This window comes from Fundulus heteroclitus, chromosome 13, assembly GCF_011125445.2.
Source record: "Fundulus heteroclitus isolate FHET01 chromosome 13, MU-UCD_Fhet_4.1, whole genome shotgun sequence".
In the NCBI taxonomy this organism is placed as follows: Eukaryota; Metazoa; Chordata; class Actinopteri; order Cyprinodontiformes; family Fundulidae; genus Fundulus; species Fundulus heteroclitus.
The window spans coordinates 14,513,040-14,537,426 of NC_046373.1; the positions used below are offsets into that span (position 1 = coordinate 14,513,040).

The 24,387-nt window shown below is 36.9% G+C and overlaps 1 protein-coding gene across 2 annotated transcripts; it reads left to right on the forward strand.

Annotated features, from left to right (window-relative positions):
- Window positions 1–1,546: 1,546 nt before the first annotated feature.
- Window positions 1,547–21,002, forward strand: pip4p2 (phosphatidylinositol-4,5-bisphosphate 4-phosphatase 2). Of its 2 annotated transcripts, XM_036145163.1 has the most exons (8): window positions 1,547–1,835; window positions 6,720–6,868; window positions 7,868–7,974; window positions 9,338–9,461; window positions 12,361–12,435; window positions 13,361–13,413; window positions 17,496–17,586; window positions 19,682–21,002. In XM_036145163.1, the coding sequence occupies exons 1-8, from the start codon at window positions 1,730–1,732 to the stop codon at window positions 19,823–19,825; spliced, it is 849 nt and encodes a 282-aa protein (XP_036001056.1). In that variant the 5' UTR covers window positions 1,547–1,729; the 3' UTR covers window positions 19,826–21,002. The 2 variants fall into 2 exon arrangements, with proteins under 2 accessions (XP_036001056.1, XP_012724116.1); XM_012868662.3 differs by lacking the exon at window positions 12,361–12,435 and having other exon boundaries at window positions 1,550–1,835.
- Window positions 21,003–24,387: the final 3,385 nt, after the last annotated feature.

Below are 24,387 nucleotides of genomic sequence, written 5' to 3' on the forward strand. Positions count from 1 at the left end.
AGATAGAAGGACCTAAACACATGGGAATCCCAGAATAAAGCCCTTTAGAGGCAGTGAAATACTTGAGACCAGGTGAAGGTTCACTTTTCTCCAGGACAGTTACCCTAAACATGGAACCAGAGCTACAATGGAATGGTTTAGATCAAAGCATATTCATATGGCCTCGTCAAAGTCAAAGTCTAGAACTAAACCCAATTGAAGATCTGCGGCAACACCCCAAAACTGACTTTCACAGAAAACTGACTGAGTTTGTTCTATTTTGCAAATGGGGAGAGATTGCGCTGGATTTTATTTATGGATATCTGGACCAAAGGGGCGTTAAAGTTAATGCATGCCATGAAAACCATTCAATTCAATTAAATTTTATTTATATAGCGTCATTTCATGAAACATGTCATCTCAAGGCATTGAGTGTGTTCTTTTCCTTCTGCTCCACAATTATGCACTACTTTATGTCGGTCTATCACATTACATCTCAACGAAGTACGGAGGTGGCTAGTTACATTTACTCAATTACATTTATTTGAGTACATTTTTGAACAAAATGTACTTTTAGGAGTAATTTTACTTCACTCTACTCTTTACTTGAGTTATAGTATTAAGAACTATCGCTGCTTTTACTTCAGTAAAATTTCTGGCTACTCTACCCACTGCAAATATTGAATAAAGAACAGGCTTGATTTAATCAAAAATGCACCAGAGAGACACACTTGCACCTATGTTAAACTTCTTCTTTGTACACAAGATTTATTGTTGTTGTTTGTTCTGCTAAGATCATTGAGGCGTATCGAGGTGAACTGAACATACAGTAGATTTTGTCATTGGAAGTACTTTGCATAACTTATTGTATATACATTAACTGCCACAAGTATTACTTCATAAGTTTTATGTAAAACTATTATTTGGAAAAGTATTTCTTCTGCCTGAATTTGTTACTTTGTAATTGTGTATTAAGTTTTTCTTATTTTAGTCCTTAAAATACCAGAATTTTTCCACAACTTGATATTTTTGCCTAACCAATTACATATTCTTTTACAAATATTAAATCGGCTGTTATGATGAGTCACTCAGTACTTGAGTAGCCCTCTCACCAAATTTACTTTTCTTTTTTTACTTTTGACTACGTAATTTATTGATTGGGTGCTTTATTAATTTTACCTGAGTAAAAATATGTTGAAGTACTCCTGAGTAAAAATTCTGTTTACCCAACTCTGATGAAATTCTAGCTTTATGAAGAAAAAAAAGAAGCTAGAATACGCTCTGAACGGTCTCCGACAGCGACACCTAGTGGTGCTAATTGGAAACTGCGTCTCTCAAAGAGATTTAGTCGACTGGATACATAAACTCTATCTTCTGGACTGGAATGATACACAGCTATATAGCTAATATTTTTGCATTAATTATTAAAGTATTTTTGAAGCATTTTTACAAGATTTTTAAGCGGAATTACTCGTCTTGTTTTGAGACAAAATTCCGGCGCTGTGAGCGCAGAGACCCGGGGCTGCTCTCAGCTGAGAGACGCGAGAAGAGGAGAGGAGAGGGGCGGGGATTGCCGCGGAGCTCCTCCCCCTCCAGCTTGCCGTCGTCACCGCGGCTGCAGGACCCCGGAGCAACTCGGCACCGACAGCCACAACAGCTGGGCTGCAATCCCCCGCCGCCTTCTCCCCGTGCTGTGCGCAGACCCGCTGCAGCAGCCAGGAGCTCCCCGGCGTTTGGCACGGCGACAGACATGGCCTCCGACGGCATGGACGAGCGCTCTCCGCTGCTGTCGGCCCCCAACTCCGAGAACGTGACCCCCACTGCTCTCCCGTACCTGCAGGATTCAAGTCCCCGAGGTAAACACTGTCTGGCGGATACCCCTCCCTCCCTGAGATCCCCGCAGTTCTGCCTGCATGCACGCTGAATCATTTCCAGGGCGTATCGGGTTTGTGCGTAAATCAAGCCGAGCAAGGCGCAGCGAGGCAAGGGCATCGGCTGGAAATCCGATGGCAGCTGACACAAAGGTGGAGCTTGGACTGTGAGAACTGGAGCAGTGGGTTAGGGAAGAGAGAGAGGGGCCTACAACACCACCAACCGGTTTTTTTAGAGCAGAAACGCGCCCATCACGAGTCTCCTTAGCCCTGTTTTTTTTTTTTTTTTTTTTTTTTTAGGCTCACCACAGTAATAATGGTCGGCAGAAGATCTGTGAATCCAGCTTTGAATGTGGGCGTTGATGTTGTGTGTTTATGGTGGGGGAAGAGTTGAGGCATTGCAGATGAAAGCAGGCCAGGAGCCTTTTGTCCCAGATGTGCCCTTTAAAAATGAGAAGAAACCAGTGATTTAATGCATTGGAGCTGTGAGTTTGCTTGCCTGTATGAAAAGCATGCACGGAAACCGTAATATAATTGATTGCAATATTCAACAGATAGCTTCAGTACCAATGCATGATTTAAGTGTTTGATATAGTAGATAATTGGGAGATGTGCTGATCATTTGGCAAAAGACTGGAATCACACACCTAGTCCTTATCAGCTCTGATCAGCGTTTGGCTGGTCAAATTCAGGGAACCCCTTTACATTAGATGTACCTAGACTACAAAGCCCCACCTTTTTTTTTAAAGATCAGCGTAGATGATGGTCCTCTATCCTTGCAGACTGGAGATTATCACTAATCATTCATGATTACTGAAAAATTCATGATTGCTATAGTCAGTCTGCTAATTTTCCTTGTTTGGGTCTTAGATATTGAAAGATCTGAGCCACTCCCTCCTTCACTAAATGCATCAAAAGTAAAAATTCAGACTATTTTTGATCTATAAACTCATAAGTCATCAGCAGACATGGTTCTCTATCCTGTCTGATAGGGATTGGTCTGAGTGGAAATCCTTTCAATTGTGTTTAGAAATGAAGTTTTATTAAAAAAAATCCACTTCAAAGGTGGCGGAAGTGATGATTGCTTGTGATATAGCAATAAATCAGCTTAGGATCGGATTTGGGCGAATATTTATTTTTTTCCCCCCTCTCGGTTACCTTTAATCTTTGATGTCTTTTGGGGGGGAAAAAAACCCTTAACATTCACTATATTTAGGTTTAAAATTGTATTGGAGAAAATACTTTAAGATGCCATCTAATGGCTTCTTTTTTCACAAGCAATAGTCCAATCTCCATAATAACAAAGCTGGGTAATAAAGGATGGAGTTCCACTAAAATATTCAACCAACATCTTTAAAACAAAGTTCACTAAAGAAAAGGAAAAACCAAACAAAACTAATAATAATGCTTTATTTGCATTTGTATGACCTTGCAAGACACACAAGAACTGAGCTGATTGGCAGGCATTTGTAAACATGATGGACAAACAAACATTTGTAGCTAAAATGCTAAGTTAGCCAAAGTGCTAACGATAGCTAGCATGTAGCCTAACATTAATGTAGTTCATCTAGTATGCCAACAACAAATGTATAATGTTTGTTTAGGGTATGGTGATTGTACTGAAACAACAATTTCCATTTGGGATTATTAAAGTATTTCTGATTCTGATATAAAGTTAAATTGAAACTTGAAAACAATCCTAATGAAATGCAAAAACCAGACAATAAAGTTTTGTAATAACTTGCCCATAATGATGAAATTGAACAGTGTCTCTTTTGTCACCTTCACAAACTGCTTCCGGGCCTTTTAATAATGACAACATTTTGTGAAACCAAGCAGCGTTCTTACATAGTGCAAAAAATTTTTCCTGCGGTCTTGCAGAACACAAGTTAATGCCCGTTGAAGCGCAAATTTGATTAAGAACGTAATTAAAGATGGAAAAAATGCAACAGGAAATGTACTCAAGAGAATTTTCATCAGTTGACGTATGGCTTATGTTAGATTTTGATCGCATAACAATTTAAGCATGAATCCAAAAATTGATCATGACAAGTTATTTTGTAGGAGACAAAATAAAACTAAAGATTGTTTTGATTTTTTTTTTAGGAAAAGTCAAGCTAGCAGCTTTGAAACAGCTTTGAGTAATACGTGATCACACATGTGCACATTCTTTTCCGCTTTGTTCACGTTGGATTTAGCCCGAGGCTTAAACCATCAAGAAAAGGAAGAAAAGTCAACCCATCCAGATCAGTGTCTCTGAGTTTGGTTTCTTTATAACAGAAGTCCGTTTGTCTGGTTTCCTCAGAATGAAGGTTCTTTTTTTATTATTATTTATTTATTTTATTTTTTTTTGTGGTCTGCAACAACGCTGTTTGCTTAGCAGAAACTAAATGAATGAATTCTGTGACCGGTTGCATTTCTGGAGCTCAGGGACAAATCCTGCCAAATTCATATTTCACCATCAGATCAATCATAAAGACTTTAAGAATGCATGAAGCGACAGCCTGTTTGTGTTACAGTGACCGGTTAAGCCTCTCAATGAACATTAGCATTTTTCTTTATTCTCCCCCCCACTGCTCGGATTAACTGGTAATTCCTCCCTGAAATTTGTTGGTTGATAATCAGCCAATTTGTTAGGAGGATTAATTCGGTCTACAGTGTGATGGCATTTTAAAACAAAACGGCTGTGATGACCAAAAAAAACCAACAACCCATGTTGCATTTAAGAGATTGTGTGGAAAAGAGGCACTTCTCTTTCCTCCTTTTTTATGTTTTCAAACTAAAGTCAACTAGATTTGTTGCTTTTTGCCTAAATTGGTTTAAACCACACAGGGGATGTTTAACTATCATTTCCCACGCAGACAGACCTCAGAGAGTCGACCAGCACTGGGCTCTTACCTTGGATGTTTGAACTGTTGCATTTAGGCTTTGGGTTTGGAGGTTGCTGTGTTGAGTAAGGCCAAATTGTAAAAAGTCAGACCTGTTGGAGAACAGGTTGTGCATATTGGTCTCGCATTGATTATACTTGCTGATTTGCATTCCTACAGTGAAACTCTTGTAGGAATGACAAGCCCATTAAGCACAAATATGGGTGGGAAACTAATGGAATTTACTTTTTGGCAAGTTTTCCATTCTGGGCAAATCTAAAAACATAAATAGATTTTGTATATTTTTTTTATAAATTCTCAGAAAGATAGGAAATCATAAGATTTCAAGAAATATATTATTTTCATATGGAGTTGTCACACCATACATTTGGTGTAATTTTTAAGAACAGAATAAAGGTAATAAAGGTCTCAATTAGGCTGGAATGCCCCCATTGTGGGACAATAAAGGTATGTCTAATTAGTTCTCGGTAATCTGTGTTTAATTAAGGATAATCTTGATTAACCTGATTTTAAAATGTCCAAATGTTTTAGTTTGAGTTCTCTTTAGCGAGTGATCAGTCTTAAAGTTGAGGAAACCAGGTGTTTTATTGATATTGTTACGCCAGAATATACTATAATATACTTTGGGACCTTCGGGCGTTGGGATGCATGTTGTGGTAATGCTGCTTGTGGTTGTAGTGGATTGTCCTCTTGGCTAAGAGGGCAGAGTGAAAGTCTTTTAATGGGGTGGATTCACTTTCAGACATGCATTAACACTGCATCTGTGCAAAAAATACCAAGAGGGTGAGGTAGAAGTGAAACACAGGCATGTAACGAGACAGAAGTGTTTCTTTTTTTTAACTTTAGGACTAAAATTAAGAAATCATCTTGTATTTTAGTCAGTATTTAAATCTGTATAATGGCGCAGCAGGTCCCATTTAAGTTTTTTTTTTTTTATGTGTACCTGCACTCACTGGGAGTGTCCCGTCTTTGGCACGACCTCGTTGGAAGTCTAGCCAGGATTATTTAAATGTTGATGGGGAGTCCCATCTGTCCCCGTGGTTCCAACTGACTGGTTCTGAGAGCCAAGTCTCAGAACCAGGCTCGCCTACCTGCTGAAGATAAAGAGAAAACGTGCTTAAGACAGTTGTCAAGAAAATCTTTGCTTCTGTAATGCCACTATCCTTTATTTTAGTTTTTTTTTCTTGTGACAATAAAGGGAGAAAATCACTGTCATGCACAGTGACACAATGTATAGATTTGGGTGTTGCATGTGTGCATTTTATATTACAATTTGTGTGTTTGAGGAAAATGATATAGAAAAAAAACAACCAAATATTTACTATTAAGTGTAAATGCAAAGAGGCGGAAATCTCAATCACTCAATTTACTTTGATTGGTTCCAGGTCTGTGATTGGAGGGTCCTTAACAAAGAATCTCTACCATTTTGGTCAACCAACATATACTCAGATGCACTTTTTCTTTGTAAAATTTTGTAAAGTGTAAAATTTAAAACAATAGATAAAAAGAGGCTTAAAAAACGGCGATTGTCTTGCAATACCTTCATTTTTTTGTACATTTTACAATTTCTCACTATTTAGTTATAGTAGGATTTATTAATGCAGGATTATTTTAATGCAATTTTTTTGATTCATATTCTTTACGTGAAAAGTTTTCTCAGCTCAATCGAACTAAAGCCTAACCCTAATGTGCTAGTTTTGTGTTATTATGATAGTGAAATTAAAGAGCAATATTTTTACAAAGTTTTCCAGTAAATGATATGAAACCTCAGATCAAGAATGCTTCATAAACCTCTACAATAAATGCTGAAAACACGATCCTCCACTCACTTTTTAACATAAAAACCTAGAAATCTCTATTGATTTTGTGTGAAATCTGAGATTTCAGGGGTCAGATGGTTGATGTTGCTGCTGTGTGTGTGTGTCAGATGTATACCATTAACCCCTGTGTTGTCCTCCTTGTCCTCCTCTTCCTCCGAAAGCCGAACTACCTCCTCCTTACACGGCCATCGCCAGCCCGGACGCCGGCGGCGTGCCCGTCATCAACTGCCGCGTCTGCCAGTCCATCATCAACCTGGATGGGAAGCTGCACCAGCACGTCGTCAAGTGCACGGTCTGCAACGAAGCTACGGTAAGCCACCGCTGGTGTTCATATCAGAGTCCTTGCTGTTCACACGGTGAGACGCTGTCCGTTGCATCGATCCACCTTCTCCGGTTCTGTTTTACCCGGGCAGCATTTTAGTCTGAAATGTCAAGGTTTAAAATAGAAAAAATATGTTTCCATTGATTTCTCTGTCAGAAATGATCACACGCCCTCGAGTTTTTTTTTTTTTTTTTTTTTTCCCACTTTGTCGCATTAAGGCCACAAACTCTTAAGATATTTCATTAGAACGTTATGGGACAGAAGAACAAAAAAAAAGATTGTATGATTCTGAATTTGAAGGAAAACAATACATAGTTTTTAAAAAATAGAAGTTAAAAATATGAAATGTGTGGCATGAAGCGAGAAATTTGTTCTCGTACTCCAGCATGCCACTACCATATTTCAAGCTGTTAATATAACTTTCTTTCAAAAATGCCTATTTTCTATGCTTTTTTATACAAAAAGCGGTCTATCACATGAAGTCATAATAAAGTACATAAAACTCTGTGGCTGTGACATGAAAAATATGCAATGTTTAAATGGCAAAGTAAAAAAAAAAAGAAAGAAAAAACACTTATTACACGTTCATTGATGAGGAATTCACAGTTGCTGACATGGATCAAGTGCTTTCAGCTCGGGTAGAAATGTCTAAAGATAAAAGCTTATGAGGAAGCAGAGCTCATTTTGAAATCAATGAGTAGCTTCTCAAATGAAGAAGTAGGAACAAATTCGTCAGCATAAAGTGTAATTACAGCCATCACTCCACGATCTTAATATGAAGTGAAAATGTTATTTTGTTCCACTGAAGAAATAAGAAACAATAAATCAAGCCTGACGGTTTAGAAAGCTCTGAAGCCTACTCTGATGTGTAGAAAATAAATCGGTGGTTTTCATAAAAGGACCTGGGGCTCAATTCTGCCTTTGCATCTGAAAAAATAATCAGCATCTGCGTTTTTTAAAAGCTGTTTTGTATTTGTCCTCATTCAGCCCATCAAGAACCCCCCCACAGGAAAGAAGTATGTGAGGTGTCCCTGTAACTGCCTGCTCATCTGTAAAGACACGTCCAGGAGGATAGGATGTCCTCGACCAAACTGGTTAGGAAAAATAATTTATTTTCTCTTGTTATTATAATTATGAGGTGCATCATGTTACTGTTTAATACAGACACAATCAAATGCCTTCTTTTTGGTGATAAAGTAGACGTACCATGCTAAGGACGGCATCGATAATATTGGATTTGAACTATAACAATATGTCAAATACGGCGTACTTGACATATTCAAGACATACTCATGAAATCCATTCTTTTCAATGCCTTGTCCGGCTGTTTAATGTCGTTTATCAGGTTAGATGAAGAGAGGTGGAGAGATACAGGCAGCTGCAGCAGAAAGGCAGATAATTTAAAGACAAATTAAACCAGTGCACTAGTTTTGTGTCATTTAAAATCTTCATTATTTTAATATGAAAGGCTGAAGAGACAAAAAGCATGACCACAAACATTTTGCTGGAGAATGTCAAGTGGCTTTCACAATAAAGAGTTAAAAATAGAAACAAAAACAATTGTAATTACAGCATCTGGGCCAAAACTCTGTTCTGTGTAGGAAAAATCACCTTTATTCAAGAATTTCTTTTAATGCAAACATTTATGCCTCAACAGTTGAGGAATCATTTTGCTCTGTAATATTTTGCAAATATATTGCAAACAAATATACGTAGAGTCAACATGAAAATGTTACAGAGCTCTTTATTTTAAACTTTTAGCATAATAATAGGCCCATTGTTAACATAACCAACCCAGTTTTCTTAAGCTGAGCTAAATTTTGTATATTAATATATATTTTGCAGCATAATACCAAGTAAAGAGATGCTATAAAGGCATAAATATATTGCAATTTTGTTTATTTTATGAAAACATTTGGTGATCGGTGCCCCTTATGTTGGCTTTAGCACGTACTCCCAAAAATATCTGCACATGCCTGCCAGGTAGTAAGAGGCAGGAATTGTTTGAGACCACAATTCAATACATTAATAAGTTCTTAATCAAATATTTAAATATTTATATATTTATATTTATTTATATTTTAAATAAAATGAGGAAAAACATTCAATAAATAATAAAAACATCCATCAATATCTATTTCAAGCTATTAAAGGCGTAATAGAATAATTGTTTCATAAAAATGTGGAAATTGTTAGTTATTACATATTTGATATATTTATTTATAAATAATTATTTAATAATGGGTTTATTTTTATAATAACACTATAGATAAGCTGGAATTTATACATTTTACAGAGTGAAAGAATGTAGTCATTTAATGTTTTAAAAAATGTTTTTTTCATTAATCATTTTCAGATTTTTTTTTTTTAATTATTTACATAAAATCTAGAAACTTAAATTCCTGTCCTGGCAATGCTTGAGTCCTAAACTTGTTTGACTGCTGCTCCTTTCTGCAGCAGACGCATCATCAACCTGAGCCCGGTGATGGTCATCCCCGAGGAGCAACCCGCCCAGCCGGCGCTGCCCATTCAACCCGAGGGGATGAGAGTGGTGTGTGGTCACTGTGGAAATACCTTCCTGGTATGTAAACCCACAGAGGAGGACAAGCACCTCCCAGCTGTAGATAAAGCTGCTGTTCATAGTATGTGCACAGCAGTAATTTTGACAGCCTCGTTGTACATTATTTCTATATTGGGTGCAAACAGTGTACATGGCCCTCTCAGATTTTCAGTTTTGTCTCTTATACGTCACTTTTGATTTGACTTAAATATCCTGAAAATATTGTCTTAAAAACAAATGTGTTTGTCGGCAAATATAAGAGGCAAAAAAGTCGCCAATCTTTGTCGTGCCACCCTTGTGAATAATTGTCATTCGGTCTGCTTTCGTGGGAGTCTTTCAGTATCTCACACATTAACTGGGCGATATTCTGTCATGCAAAAAGCTCTTCAAATCTGCCATATTGTCAGGGTGTGTAGCCCTCTTTAGGTCACCTAATGAGAATTAGATCTGGACTCTTGCTTTTCTGCGGGTGAAACCATTCTGCTGTCCGTGAGGTATATAAAATCTGTATATATCTTCAGCTTTCTTTCACTTGAAGCCAAGTATACCCACACTGTGATGCTGCCACCACTTTGTTTCACTGTGGTTAAGAGCCAGAGGGTTAAGAGTTTGGTTTCAGCAGATAATAATATGTTCTCCCACAATGTTTGGGAAGATTTCAGCAGAGTTACTATGCAGTCTATAAAAAATATATTGATTTAATGATTTTTTTTTTTTTTTTTTAAAAAGTGTAACTCGCCGCCATGTAAAAGCATATTTCTACCCTTAGACAAATTAGAAAAATTCCATCAAAGGGGGCGGGTATATGCGCTAAAGGGAGGCGAGGGGTTTGTGTTCAAGACGGCAGGAAAGCAGCAGCTAGCTTGATTGCCATTCACCCACAGTGGCAGAGCTACTGACGGCTGTTTCTCCAAATTACGTCACAAAAACTTTTGCACCAATTGCAATATGGATTCAAAATTCAATGAAAACCACCGTTTAACCCTAGGAGGGCGTCACACTGGCAATTTTGGCCACAAAAGCAGGATTTCAACAAATATGCACAAATTTGCCAAAATAATGCCTAGGATATGTAGACAGTACCATAAGACAGCCATGTTAACAGTTTATTGCCAAAATTTTTTTTTTGATCTGGGCGTGAGTTACCCTTTAAAGGAGCAATAAGGAATGCTGACACCTAGTATTACAAATCAGACAACGCACACACGTTCACAGAGAACAGCCATTTCTCAACGGTGTGAATCCCTACTGAATTTTACCTCCCACAGGACATGTATAGGATGTTTGCAGGCTGCTGCTATTTTGCCAAGATAAAATACCAAATGAGAACCCTGGGACCTCTCATGTCATTGGCTCAGAAACAGGAAGTAAACACGAGCTACACTCTGAACCGAAGTAGTTCCGCATCGTACCTCTAGGTTTGAAAGGAGAAAAATGTGACAAAGACATTGTTGATGGAGAGGATCAATTGTTTATTGGGAATATTACTTTCATCCTGGGTGACAAATGAGAATGATTTAGGTTAATTTTGCAGTAAATTTCTTCATCATTGCTCCTTTAAGTAAGGGAAAATGTTAGTTTCTGGACTTGATTATTTATTCCATTAGCTATAAAGTCTTTTTAAAATTCATGAAGCATTAAGCGTTTTTGATGTGGATTATTTATTTAGATGATGTCCTTTCCCTTTTACTTCCCTCATCCAGTGTTAAGGTTTTGTCCAATTTATTGATAGCTTTGGGGTTTGAAGGATTTCCAGAGAATGCAGATGTCAGTGCGACCTTAAAATAGTGCAATTTCACAGCTTTCATGGCAGCTCGACTGGTGTTGTTTCAGGATTTGTGATAGACACTGATGATAAAACTGAACTATGGAAATGTTTCATACGCAGAAGGCTCTAAAAACGGTCAGAAAATGTAGAAAAATTTACTCTGAAAAATTTGTGTATTTGAAATACAACATTTGTAGAAAGGCTTTCTTAGCCAGGCCCATATGAGCTTTGTTACGATACAGATGCCTTTTCTGACAAACATACAGAGGATTATTGTCACAAGTAGTTCACAACCATTATCGGCATATTTGTAAACCTGAATTTTCCCACTGCGGTACAATAAACGATTTTAGTCTGGCTTCCAGCCCAGAGCCATTTTTTATTTTGTTATGGTGACTGTTGTTACTAACCCATTGCTACATACAATATGTATCCTGTGTATTTTATTGGTTCTCCCCCTGACTGATACTTTCGTACAATATGATAATTTTGATTCCTTTGTGATCTAATACAACAAATTATAGAAAAATCCAACTAGAACAGATAAACTTGACTCTTAATCCAGTCTACTGGTGGGAACTCCTTAAGACTGGAACTAAATCAGAAGGTGCTCATATAAAATACTCGTTTTAATAAAATATACTTATGCACCAGAGTATTGTTGGGTCATAGTTTACCCCTCAAACCCACGGGTTTATTCTTCATCTCAGTTGTACAGCATATATGTCACATTTCACATGGAAAATATGTTTTTTTTTCCTCTCTTTTATGCCACATAAAGCTTGCATTTTGAAAGGCTTGTACACATCATAAATACAGTAGAGTTTATGTAGCATTTATCGTTCGAAAACATCTAGATTTTTAAGAGAATTCTGGAACCAGTTTGGGTTATTTATTTGTTTCAAGTAGCTGATTTGGATGTTTTTATTTATCCTCCGTTTCTAAGTAGTAGCCACACAAAACATTTTTTTCAGATTAGTTCTCGCTTACATACAACGTTATATGTCCCGCTCTGTCAACGATATTCGACATGATCAGTTTCTCTAACTTAATGTCACAAACGTATGCAGAACCAAGGCCCCCAATTTACCGACCCGCATTTGAACTGTTGTCCTCTTAACGTCTGCACATTGTCACCTGCGGCCTCTGTAGGGCAGCGGGGACGCCAGTTCTTCTCAGCCGATGTCTGGTCTCCCCAGCGATGGCTCTCCCCCAGCACAGCAAGAGGTTGAATAAAAGCTGGTCTTACTGGGGGGGACATATTAACAACATCCTAACACCTGTTTGAATCTGTGGCTCTCTTTGCGCTGATGGTATCACTCTGTGCACATATGGCTTTCAGAGAATCTATTCATTTAAAAAGATAAAAAGGTTGATGTACAATTGCAAACTTTTCTGCAAGTCATTAGTTAACCTTTGAACATTTCTGCTTATATTAATAAAGCTATATATTTTAAATAAATGTCATTCTATTCACTGAAGCCACATGTCAAGAGTTAAACATTCGTCTTCTGTTAACTGGTTAATTATGCTCAATTATTGTGCTGTTGCGATCTGTGTTAATGATTTTATTACTACTCTTTAAACTCCAGATAAAATAACAACTAATACAACTCCACCTAAATAAGATCTGAATTATGAGGTGCTAATTTGGCCAATAATAAATCGTTGCAAACCTTAAAAACACATCTTTTGAAATTAGACCCAGTGAAATTTGTGCTGATTGCGCAGAAACTAGAGTAGCCTTGTAGTGTGTTTTTAAATATCTGTGTTGATGTGAGTGTACACGACCAGTCAAAGGTTTGGACTCCCCTTCTCATTCAAGACAGTTGGAAAACCATTTCAGGTGACGAACCTCATGAAGCTAATTGAGAGAAGCAGTAATCAAGGGGGTTATTTAGAAAAAAGCAATAATAGACAAGATGTTTTGAGCTATTGCACAAATTTGTTTTTGATATTGTATTATATATAATTCTATAGTTTTAAGTCATGTTTTTTGATGTCTTCACTATGTATTAGCAATGTAGAAAGTGGTAAAAATAAGGAAAGGTCATTGAATGACAAAGGTGAGTCTAAACTTTTGACAGGTCGTGTATGTAAACACTGTTTAATGCTGAAAATAAAGGATTGTTTTTATCTTTTGTCTCCACAGTGGATGGAGCTTCGATTTAACACGCTAGCCAAGTGTCCCCACTGCAAAAAAATGTGAGTTTCTACACAGAACGGGACATGAGCTTTTACAGTTGTTTCTAATGCTCAGACATGTTTGCTAACATGTTATGATGTTTGACATTTGCAAACATTAGAAAATATGCTAGAATGTTTGCTATTGCTCAGACATATTCGCTAAGATGCCACGAGACGTTAGCAAATTATGCTAACTTAATTGTTTGATAAGATGTTTATAAATATATGCTAATATGATGAAACCTACAAATATGGTTAATGCTCAGACATGTTTGCAAATCTTCACTGACAAGCTTGCTAATGCTGTCTGTTGAAAAATTTGCAAATATGCCAATTTGTTTGTGTTTAAACAATATTATACATATTGGCAGACACTAGCAAACGTTGCTAATGTCTGCTAAGAGATATTAGCTAACAATTAATTGCTAACAATTATTGTCTGCCAGCATAGTAGTTCCTTAGAAAAATGTTTCTTTAAAATAGTGAAAATCATTACGCCTGTTTGCTATTATGTTGAAAATTATTAGTAAATATATTTAAAAGTTATTGCTAATATTTTTGAAAGATTTTGTTAATGTTTAACATGTTGGAGCAATAGAAAATATGCTAGCACATTCCCTCATACTCGTGCTTGCCAGCATGTTTGAATGTTGGCAAATAAGTTTGCCAATATGTACACCAATTCTTTCTTGTTAACATGTTTAAATGTTAGCTATTAAAGGTTGTACAGTAAATATTTGTGACATAGTGAGATTTAAACAGATATGGCAAAAAAAAAATTATTTTGACTGTTACCACGTTTTATGTTTGAGGCAGCCATGTTGGATTTTGAAGTTGATGTTGTGCCAATGGAACGTAGTTTGAGAGTGAAAGACACCCTGCTGTTGTCCCATGATGAATAGTTGAGATGTTTTTGAGGAGCTGACACTTGCTAAGAAGTATACAGAAGTTAACGCATATATCCTCAACACAAATCCATGATGGTAGTTAATTTATGCTTATGACTTTGAGACGTTTCCTCAAAGACTTGGAAAAAATAGGTGCAGATTTTAAAAGCATCTCTCAAGAGTTTTCAGATTCTGAAAAACAAAATAAAACTGTTTGACAAAAACTATTCAACTCTTACTAAACTCTCATTTTAATTAATTTACTCTCAACCTGAATTAAGGGTGGGCGATATGCAGAAAATCTAGTATCCCGATATCTTTGGGCTTTATCACAATACACGATATATATCGTGATATGTTCAAATAACCTTGATTAACAAATGATTTTAGCCAAATAGTGCTTAAAGTTGCATTGGCATATCTCATATTAATGTTTACATTTTTTTTGTTTGAAAAATTGATTGCAAAATAAAAATGAATTTAAAATGTTTTATTTTAGCCATTTTTTTCCAGCCACAGCTGCACATAGAAGCTTTTCACAAATTGCAATATTGTCACATTAAAGATTAAAGTTTGGAGGAGGAGCAAGTGATGCATTCACAGCATGTGGGAAAAACTAAACTCAGTGAATTAAATACAGCGGCTCAATCTTGCCATGAAAATTTACACGCGATGGTCCCGATAAAGTCATTTTAACTATCGCGCGGAGGAAAACTTGAGATGCATCGAGTATACTCGATATATCGCCCACCTCTAACCTGAATGACGTATTTAAAGAAGAAGAAAAACATGTGTAACAACATATTAGTTTTATCTCTAAATTGTTAAAGAAAGTGACTTGCTAACTACTTCACTACTTGCACAGATTAGGTTTTGGTATTTACACTGCATGGATAAAATCCTTAGAAGTAAGCTGTACATTGCTTTGTTGCTGTAATCAAATGCTTGTTTAAAGGTTAAACCTACTGCAGCCGGATGCTTTAGAGGTCTGGGCTTGCAGTGCACAGAGGAGGGGAAGCTAATCTAGACGTGTGACGGGAATTATAAAGGGCGGTCTTACATGTGGTGGTAGTAAGGTCGGCCGGTCACAAGATGGAAAAAGTGGTGCTTGTTGAGAGAAATGATGAGCTATGGCTCTGCATTAGTCAGTGGATTACTTGTAAAAACCCAATGTATCGTCATTTAACCTTTATTTGTCTTTCTTTATCTACATTTATTTTCATCTATATTTCAGAATCTGTGTGTATTTCCAAGTGTCGTTAAACAATCAAGATGCACTGTGTGTGCACTGACAGCAAGCCGCTTCCTTGATATCAGAGACCATGCTCAGTTTGTTGTCATAAGATGTTAAATGTGCAACAAGAATCGTAATTTCTTAGAAGTCCTACACACAGCGCCATTGTAAGAGGGCCAACACAGATGACGCAGCGTTCGCAGAATGTGGAGGCAGAAGAGAAATGGACTCTAAAATAATATTAACAACGATGATAAAAACCTGAATAATATGTATTGAGAGTTCCTGGTTTAGGTATTATTTTTGCATTATTAGGTATATAGTTAAATGGCTAGATTAAGAAATCAGTTGTTCAGAGTGCTGTATCCAAACATAATGGGAGGTTTGGTGGAAAGCAAAATCATTTACAAAGTGATGCTAAAATGTGATAACCGGATCCCTGATGGGACTGTGCAGCAAACCCCATTTGAGAGTTTGAGGGACTTTCTTTCTTGTTTGTAATTGAAATGTTTCTTATTGGACATATATGTATTATTAATATCTTTTGAGAAATCCTGATTAACTGCAAATAAACACTCAAAATATATGATTCTAATGAATCTGAATACCAGTTTCAGTTTTGCATTGAGTTACTGAAATAAATGTGCTTGTTATTTACTGAGGCACTTGAGGCTGTCTTCAACAGATAATAATGGTCTGGATGTCGGACTGATTTTTTTTATTATCAGTCCAGCATCAGGACAATTGATAAATTAAACCCTAAAATCTCAGGGACACACAATGTTTGGAGAAACAGAGATGAGAAAGCTTTTTGCTTTCATTTCTGCCGAAGTTGGCCTGTATACATTGTTTAAAGAAGAAGTGAGCCAGTAGAGACAGAAACGAGCTACGGTCCAGACTTCACCAAAACATGATGTTGGTTTCATACTCAGGCTGATTATATAATTTTATGAAAAAAAAAAAAAAAAACCCAAAAAGCTAAATTTCACTGGGTTTTTATAGAAACTCACAATTTCAGTTAAAAATATACTTTCTTTAATGATTTCATCCTGGTATCTGTAGGATTTTGCAATATTTTTAAAAACTGGGAGACAATCTAACTGTAACATGAGTGCTTTTTTTATGTAACGTAAAGGAGAATCAGTTTAGAGTGAGTAAAAATACCAATGTGGTCCTGTTTTTGCATGCATTAACCAATCCTAACTCATTTCCAAAAGTTCTTATCGCTATCTGAAAATCTTCATGTCTAAAAAAAAAAAAGCAAAATCCAAACAGTAACAAGAATCCACATGACATTTTTTATGTTAAAGGGCAACTGGAAGTTAAGGTGTGACACCAATTTAAAGGTAACAATCCCAAGTTATACTGATAGACACACAGCAATTTCTTGTCTGTTCCCACATTTTGCTTTCAGAGTGGTTTGGTTGGAAACCGTAGTAGATTCCTGTCCATTTTTATTTCTCACTATGCGTGTCTAGAAAGAAAGGAGAATGCTAGTAATGAACTGGGACTGGAGGCAGGAAGGAGGAGGAAATGTGGCGGGGTTTAAGAACTGGAGGGAAGACTAAATATCAGGTGATCTGTGCCCCCCAGGCAATATGAATTTCAGTGATCCTTCAAGAATGCTCAAGTTCAGTCACATGAGGGGCATGTGAGTGCCGAGAAGGGGAGAAAAGAAAAGTTATGATGCAAGGGGGGGAAAAAGGAGATGCCAGTCTGCCGCTTGAGGGCAGTCGACCCCTCATACGTGTGTTTGCATTGGGTCTGGATGATATATACTCGTCTGGAGCAGCTCATGTGACTCTCCTCGTGTAACTTGGAAATTTGTATTTATTTTTTTTACTCACATGGTCATCCGTGTGCAGATGTGGATCAGTCTTTTGAGATTTCTCACACAAAGCCTTCTGAGGCATATTATCTGCATAAAATGAACCTCATTGCTCTTTTTCCTCCTGTTTTTGTTCTGACTCTTCCTGCAGATCGTCTGTTGGCAGTGCTCTCCCCAGGAGGCGCTGTTGTGCTTATATAACTGTAGGAATGATCTGCATTTTCATTGGAGTGGGCTTAACAGTGAGTACGGTCTGTTCTTGTTCTTTTGCTGGTGTGTTTTTTGTCTTGGTAATCGGCGCTTTTCATAGCAAGCAGTCGTATCATGGCAACTTTTATGGTGGTTGCCATAAAAAGACAATTATGATTTGCGAAAAAAACTTGGAAAATTACTTTTAACGTTTGATATTCCAAATCCATGCAGGGATCCTTTGCTGTTAGGAAGAGCCTGAAAAAGTATGGATTATAATTAAAGCCAGGTCTGGATAAGTGTGGAAAAAGTAATAAAAAAATAATTTAAAATAATATCTTTATTACTCTACATTTGAGTCCCTTTGTCTGAAAGATCCGCCCATCAGTCCATCCATTGGAATGTCTGTCAATCTATTTGTTTGCCCATCCATCAATCTTTCTGTCCATCCAACAGCCTGCCTGTTTGCCGGTCTGGACATACATTTATTAATCCATGCAGAGTTCCCTTCATCCATCCATCCATCCATCCATCCATCCATCCATCCATCCATCCATCCATCCATCCATCCATCCATCCATCCATCCATCCATCCATCCATCCATCCATCCATCCATCCATCCATCCATCCATCCATCCATCCATCCATCCATCCATCCATCCATCCATCCATCCATCCATCCATCTTTCAGTTTAAGAATAATAACCTATATTTGAAAAAAAAAATCTAAAAAGTGTTGAGTGTGTTTACATTTCCCCCCTTTACTTTGATTCCCCCTAAATGCTGACATTAGATTGCACACAAGATGGACTATTTTTGCTAATTGGGGGACTTCAAATCAATTTTGGTCCACCGATTGCCTTCTGATGTCACCTAATTAGTAAATATAATCCACCTTTTGTGTAATTTTTAATGTCAGCATTAATCTAGCTGTTCTATGAAGCCTCTGTGGTTTATTAGAGAAATTTAGTAAATGCTCAGCATCACCAAGACCAAGGAAAACAGTACAGCAAAGCTGAATAGGAAGTTTAAAGCAGGTTTAGGTCATTACGCGATATCAGAAGCTTTGGACGTTTCAGAAAGCCCTGTTCAATCAACAACCTGGAAATGCAAACAGTAAGGCATGTCTGCAAACCTACCTAGATGGCCATCCACCTAGACTGGCAGAGAAGGAAAACTGTTAGAGAAGCTCTCTGTGATAAATCTGGAGGAGCTGCAGACACCTATTACGGTAACACTTTAATTGAAGGGGTCTACATAAGACTGAGATTACACTGTCATAAACATGACATAACACCTGTTATGAACATAAATGACTCATTGTGAATGTTTAGGACTGTTGTCATTAATTGTCATTCTGTAAATTATGACACTATTAAAGCAAAGTTGACATTGTTTAAAATCTCTTTGTTATGACAAGACCTTAATTTAACCTAATCCTAAATCAAGCCCTTAATTTAACCTAATCCCAAATCAAACCCTAAATTTAACCTTGTCTCTGTTAATGTCAAGTTGTCATAACAAAGACATTTTAAACAATGTCAACTTTGCTTTAATAGTGTCATAATTTACCGAATGACAATTAATGACAACAGTCCTAAACATTCATAAAGAGTAATTTATGTTGATAACAGGTGTTATGTCATGTTTATGACTGTGTAATGTCAGTCTTATGTACACCCCTTCAAATAAAGTGTTACCCCTATTACTCATGTGGGATGAATCTGGTAAACGGACAACTAATGGTGGGCTTCTTCACAAATCTGGTCCTAATGGAAGAGGAAAAGGCTGGAGGCTGGGGCCAAGGTTCACCTCCTGCCTCATGCATTTGATGGCATATGGCAGAAATGCGTTTAACTGAGAATCGGTGGCAAGACTTGAACATGGACGTTCGCAGATCCAATCTGACGGACCTCAAAGGACTCTGTAACTGTAGCAAAGGTGGCTCTGTTGACTCAGGTTGGGCATCATTTATTTTCACTTAGCAATCATGCACTCATTTGTGGTGGCCTATCATGCAAGATCCCAACACCATGCACTCGGGTTTGTGGTTGTTACATGACAAAATGTGAAAAAGTTAAAAGGATGGAAATAAGTTTGTCAGGCACCGATTGTCATGTAATTTTAATTTTTGTGTGTTCTAACAGGTTGGCACTCGGGACTTTGCCAGACGTTACAACGCCACCTACGTGTCCTGGGCGTTTGCCTACCTGCTGGGTCTCATCTGTCTCGTACGAGCCTGCTACTGGGGGGCGATCAAAGTCAGCTACCCAGAAAACAGCTTCGCCTAGAGCGGGGAAGGAGCTGAGCACGGCCCAAAGTGCAAACCCCTCTGTTCTTTTTTTAAAATTTCATTTCACCCCACCCCATATTCTTCCTACGTTAAAGCAGTCCGGTTGTATAAGTGTAGCGTGTCTGGAGAAGTGTTTGCAGGGGGATGCGTCTTGTTAATGTCGGACTGTTTTTGACCCTGCCGCCTGTCCAAAGCTGGCACTCATTCAAATCCTGACAAAGACCTGCAAATAACCAAGAATCAGAAACTATTAAAGCTTGATACTTAAAGGTGATTGAAATTAATACTTGGCGCACACCTTCACTTTTAAAGTTTTGAACTAACTTTGAGAGTTAGTTTTAAAACGGGTTAAATTTAGCCGTTTTGGACCAGTCTGTGTCAGCGATGAGCGGGCACTGTCCTCAGTTTAATAATCAGATCCCTCCCATTTGCACAGATATTTTATGCAAATAAAATTGTTTTGCTGCTAGTTCAACTCCAGCTACTGAAAGTTGCACACTCATACTCTATTATAACCACTATGACATAGTATTATATTATTTTGCTGTATAAAATGATTGATTTTTTAAACATGATTGTCACTATATACCCATGCGTGCCAACTTTGCGGCCCAGTATTAGTCTTCAAAGGTTCTAGATGAGTAAATTTTTTTGTTTAAAAAAAAGAAGAAAAAAAAAGATCTTTTGTTCAGTGCCTGCAGCTTTTAAACCATATTTCAACAATAACCTTTTCTGGACATTTTCCTAAACAGTCTCGTAATCCGCTCGACGCTTCTCAAAGATAACCCCAAAAACATAGCGTGGCTCACCTGTGCATGTTGTCTACTTCCCCGTCGCTGAGGCGGTGTCCCGCTCCATTTCAGAGGGGGGATCCTGGCTGTGAAGTTCCTGTTTTTGCTCCGCGTTCGAATGTAAACCCTCCTTCCTCCGCTTAAATCGCTGCTGTCCGACCTCCAGTGAACTCTGTGCAACATCCCGTCTCTGTATCTCCGGCAGCGGGCACAGTTTGAACCTTGTTTTGAATGTGACGATGATGATGATGATGATGTAGGTAACATTTAGAAAATACTTTGTACTTAGTTTGATTTCAGTAAGAGTGGGTAAAGTCAGGTGGAAGGAAAAGATGGTTCATGAGTCTTTTTAACAGATAATTTATCAATAAAATGTAAAAACGATCTGCCCGTCTGCGTGTTTTTTGGTGGGGATCAGATTGTAAGTCTGAAAGGTGGGTTTTCACCCCTTAGACCAGGGGTCTGCAACCTGTGGCTCTTTGGATCGTCCACAGTGGCTCTTAATAACTTTGGCTACAAATTCTGTTTTTATTATGGTATTTAAATGCAATAATGATAATAAATGCATGTTTTAGCAGTTTTTTTTCTTGGAATAATTGTGTTTAATTTTCACAACTGAATGATGCTAAAAGTGCCAGTAATATTTAATTTTAAATCAAAGTTTCTTCATTATGTTGGAAACTATTTTTTTTACATCATTATCCAGAAATATCAACATCCCGTCCATCTTCTTTTTTCTTAAACCTCAAAATAGACATAAAAGGGCGTTTCTTTAACCATGACAACATATTTCCTACAGTAGATCTTTATCAAAAATTATAACTTGTCCTTTTTCAAAAGGCCAGGCAACATTTGTAACTCTGAGTGAGTTTAATTTCAGTGGACTGTAGGCAAAATGGCTCTTTAGACTGTAAACGTTGCAGGCCCCTGCTTTAGAGCCTGATACAGGTAATTGTGAGGAAACTTTACATTTTTGGTTGCTTTAAAAAAAAAAAAAAAAAAAAAAAAATGAAACGTTAGGCTTTGAAATTTTCTTTGCATCACACTTGACACGTTAAACCAAAAAAAAAAAAAAAAAAAAATTCCTCACGTTTTCTGCATTTTTATAATGGGTGTGTAAAATATATTCATTTGTATGTTGTAAATTGTATGTTCAGAAAAATAATGACTTAGAGGTCTCAGAAATATTTGAATATCAAAAATGAGACATTTGGAGTTGAAGGGTTGAATTATATGGATGTGGTGCACAGGAATGTTTTTAACCCGCAACCTGCTGCATATAGCAAAAAATATTAATGGGAAAGGAAGTTGATACTGAAACTCAAAACTCGCTGACAAGAGGCGCGACCGTCTCCTAAGTTTTAATCATCCTGGTCTGTGTTACTGCTGCCATTTTTAGTTTGTACCCTTTAACAAACATGAATGCATTTATGTTAAGTGAAAGGGGGGCTAAAAAACACATAATATCCTCTTATATGGATTTATAAAAATAATATATATATATATATATATATATATATATATATATATATATATATATATATATATATATATATATATATATATATATATATATATATATATATAATTGAAGTCTGTTTTATCCATGCCTTGCTAAGATGTCCCTTGCACATTTTTGTTATGTAACAAACCAAAACTTGGATTTTAATGTGAAAAAAAATTGTAATTTCAAGTGATTGACCAACACAGAGTTGTAACTTCAAGTTACAACTCTTAACTTAAAGCACCTATTTTGTTGCTGGTGTTGTTGGTAGTAAAAGTCAAAATGTTCTAATAAGATTTAATCGCTATTACAATCTTTTTTTTACTGGAAACATTATCGAAAAACTTAGCATATGAATCCTTGACTTCTATTATTTATTCTTGTGCACAGATTCCACGTACGGTTTTTGTATTATATCAATGCAAAGCAAAAAGATAAGCGGATCTAAATCAGCTTGTGCTAGCTTTGTGTTTGTTTGCCATTTGATTTGTACTCCTGTTAGTTTTATGCAGCAGCGGCCCAAAGCATCAGCAGACCAAGTTTCTCCATAGGGGCCCCCAGACCGACATCTACAGACTCCCACACAGAATATAGATGTTTAACACTTCGGATCTGCGCTTCAATTTTACAGGATTAATCTTACTTTTCTATTTGACCTGAAAGTTTCTGAAATACTTAGCAATTAAATTCTTCAAATTTTTTAATCTGCATCATGACCTAAAGACATTGGAAAGTCATATTGGTCATAACCATAATCATCAAGAAGATTATCAAAAGCAAAAGGTGCAACAATCCAATAAATATATTCAACTATTATCATAATATCTCATAGTTTAAGTAATACTGGAAATTATACGGTTAATAAATGCTTAGATTTGAAATATTTCAGCTCAAATAGTGCATTAAACACATACATAAGTTGGTGAACTTCTCAGTCATCCAGGTCATGGTCAAGTCCAGTTGTTTTGTTTTTACTTTTTTTGGAATCACATACATAATCATAATAACCCTAACATTTTCAATGAAAAGGTTTTATCATATGTTAAAGGCACATATAGACATTTTGTATTGTTTGTGTAAAACGATTCTTTGCTCTACCGCATTATAAAAAGTCTAAATAGTCATTGTAGGGCTTTAAAAGGATTCTTGCATCTGATTGGTTAACCTGCACAAAAAGTCAACTTTAGACCAATCGCCTTTAACCATCGAAGGGGAAGCCCCGGCAACTAATAATATGGTAAGTTTGATCAACCAAAATCTAGATGTACTGCAGCGTAGGGCAATAAATGATACAATAAAGTTAAGTATATATCTTATTTTAATCAAATTTAAGTTTTTTTATATTGTAAATGTTTAATGCAATTGTCCATTTACAATGTAGACATTTTATTTTACTTTCTTATTCAATAATTAGACCCTTAGTCCCTAAAAGAGAGGAAGGGTCAGTCAGCTGCTATAGTAAAAGGAAGCTGTGCTGAGGTGGACAACCTACAATTAAATTCTTATTATTTTAGGGGCACACTCAAGCACAAGGAGTTATATAGATAAAATAATGTATTTGAAAACAATTTAAAGATTCAAAGAGGTATTTTTGTCTGATCAAACCAAAACAGCTTAACTGGTTAAAATATTTTGATCTGGACTTAAAAGACTGTAATAACTAGATTTTGATGTTACAGTTGAATTAATGTAATATTTATTTATCGAACATGGCCTGTTGCTGGCAGAATTTCCTGTATATCTTCCTGAAATCCAACTTGATACTCCTGCTTGGATGGTGTTATGCTGCCTAGCTGGTTTAATGTGAAACAAGAAGAAGCCACGTTGTCAGATGACGTCCATCTCATACGCAGTTCCTGCCTATTGAAGCTGCAGTGCTGCCGAGTGTCCAAACAGTGGAGCCATTTGCAAATAATAACAGAGCTATACTCCCAGTTCAAGTCCATTGTCACAAAAAATTCCTCAAATGCAGTGAACTGTGAAAGCTATTCACTTGCCGTGACCCCGTTAAAATATGAGTCTCAACGAATCCGAAAAGTATGGCATGCAGTCTCCTTTAGTCGGCGTCTCTCGACTACAGAGACTAGTCCTTTGTGTAACAGTGACAAACATAAAACCAGGTGAAGTCCCATTTGAACTTTGCTAAAAGCCATGCGAGGGACAAAGAAAGGTCCTTTGTTCAGATGAGACAAAAATTCACTCGGCATATAAACCTGAATACACCGTTGCCACCGTGATACGTGGTAGAGAAAGCATCATGCTGTG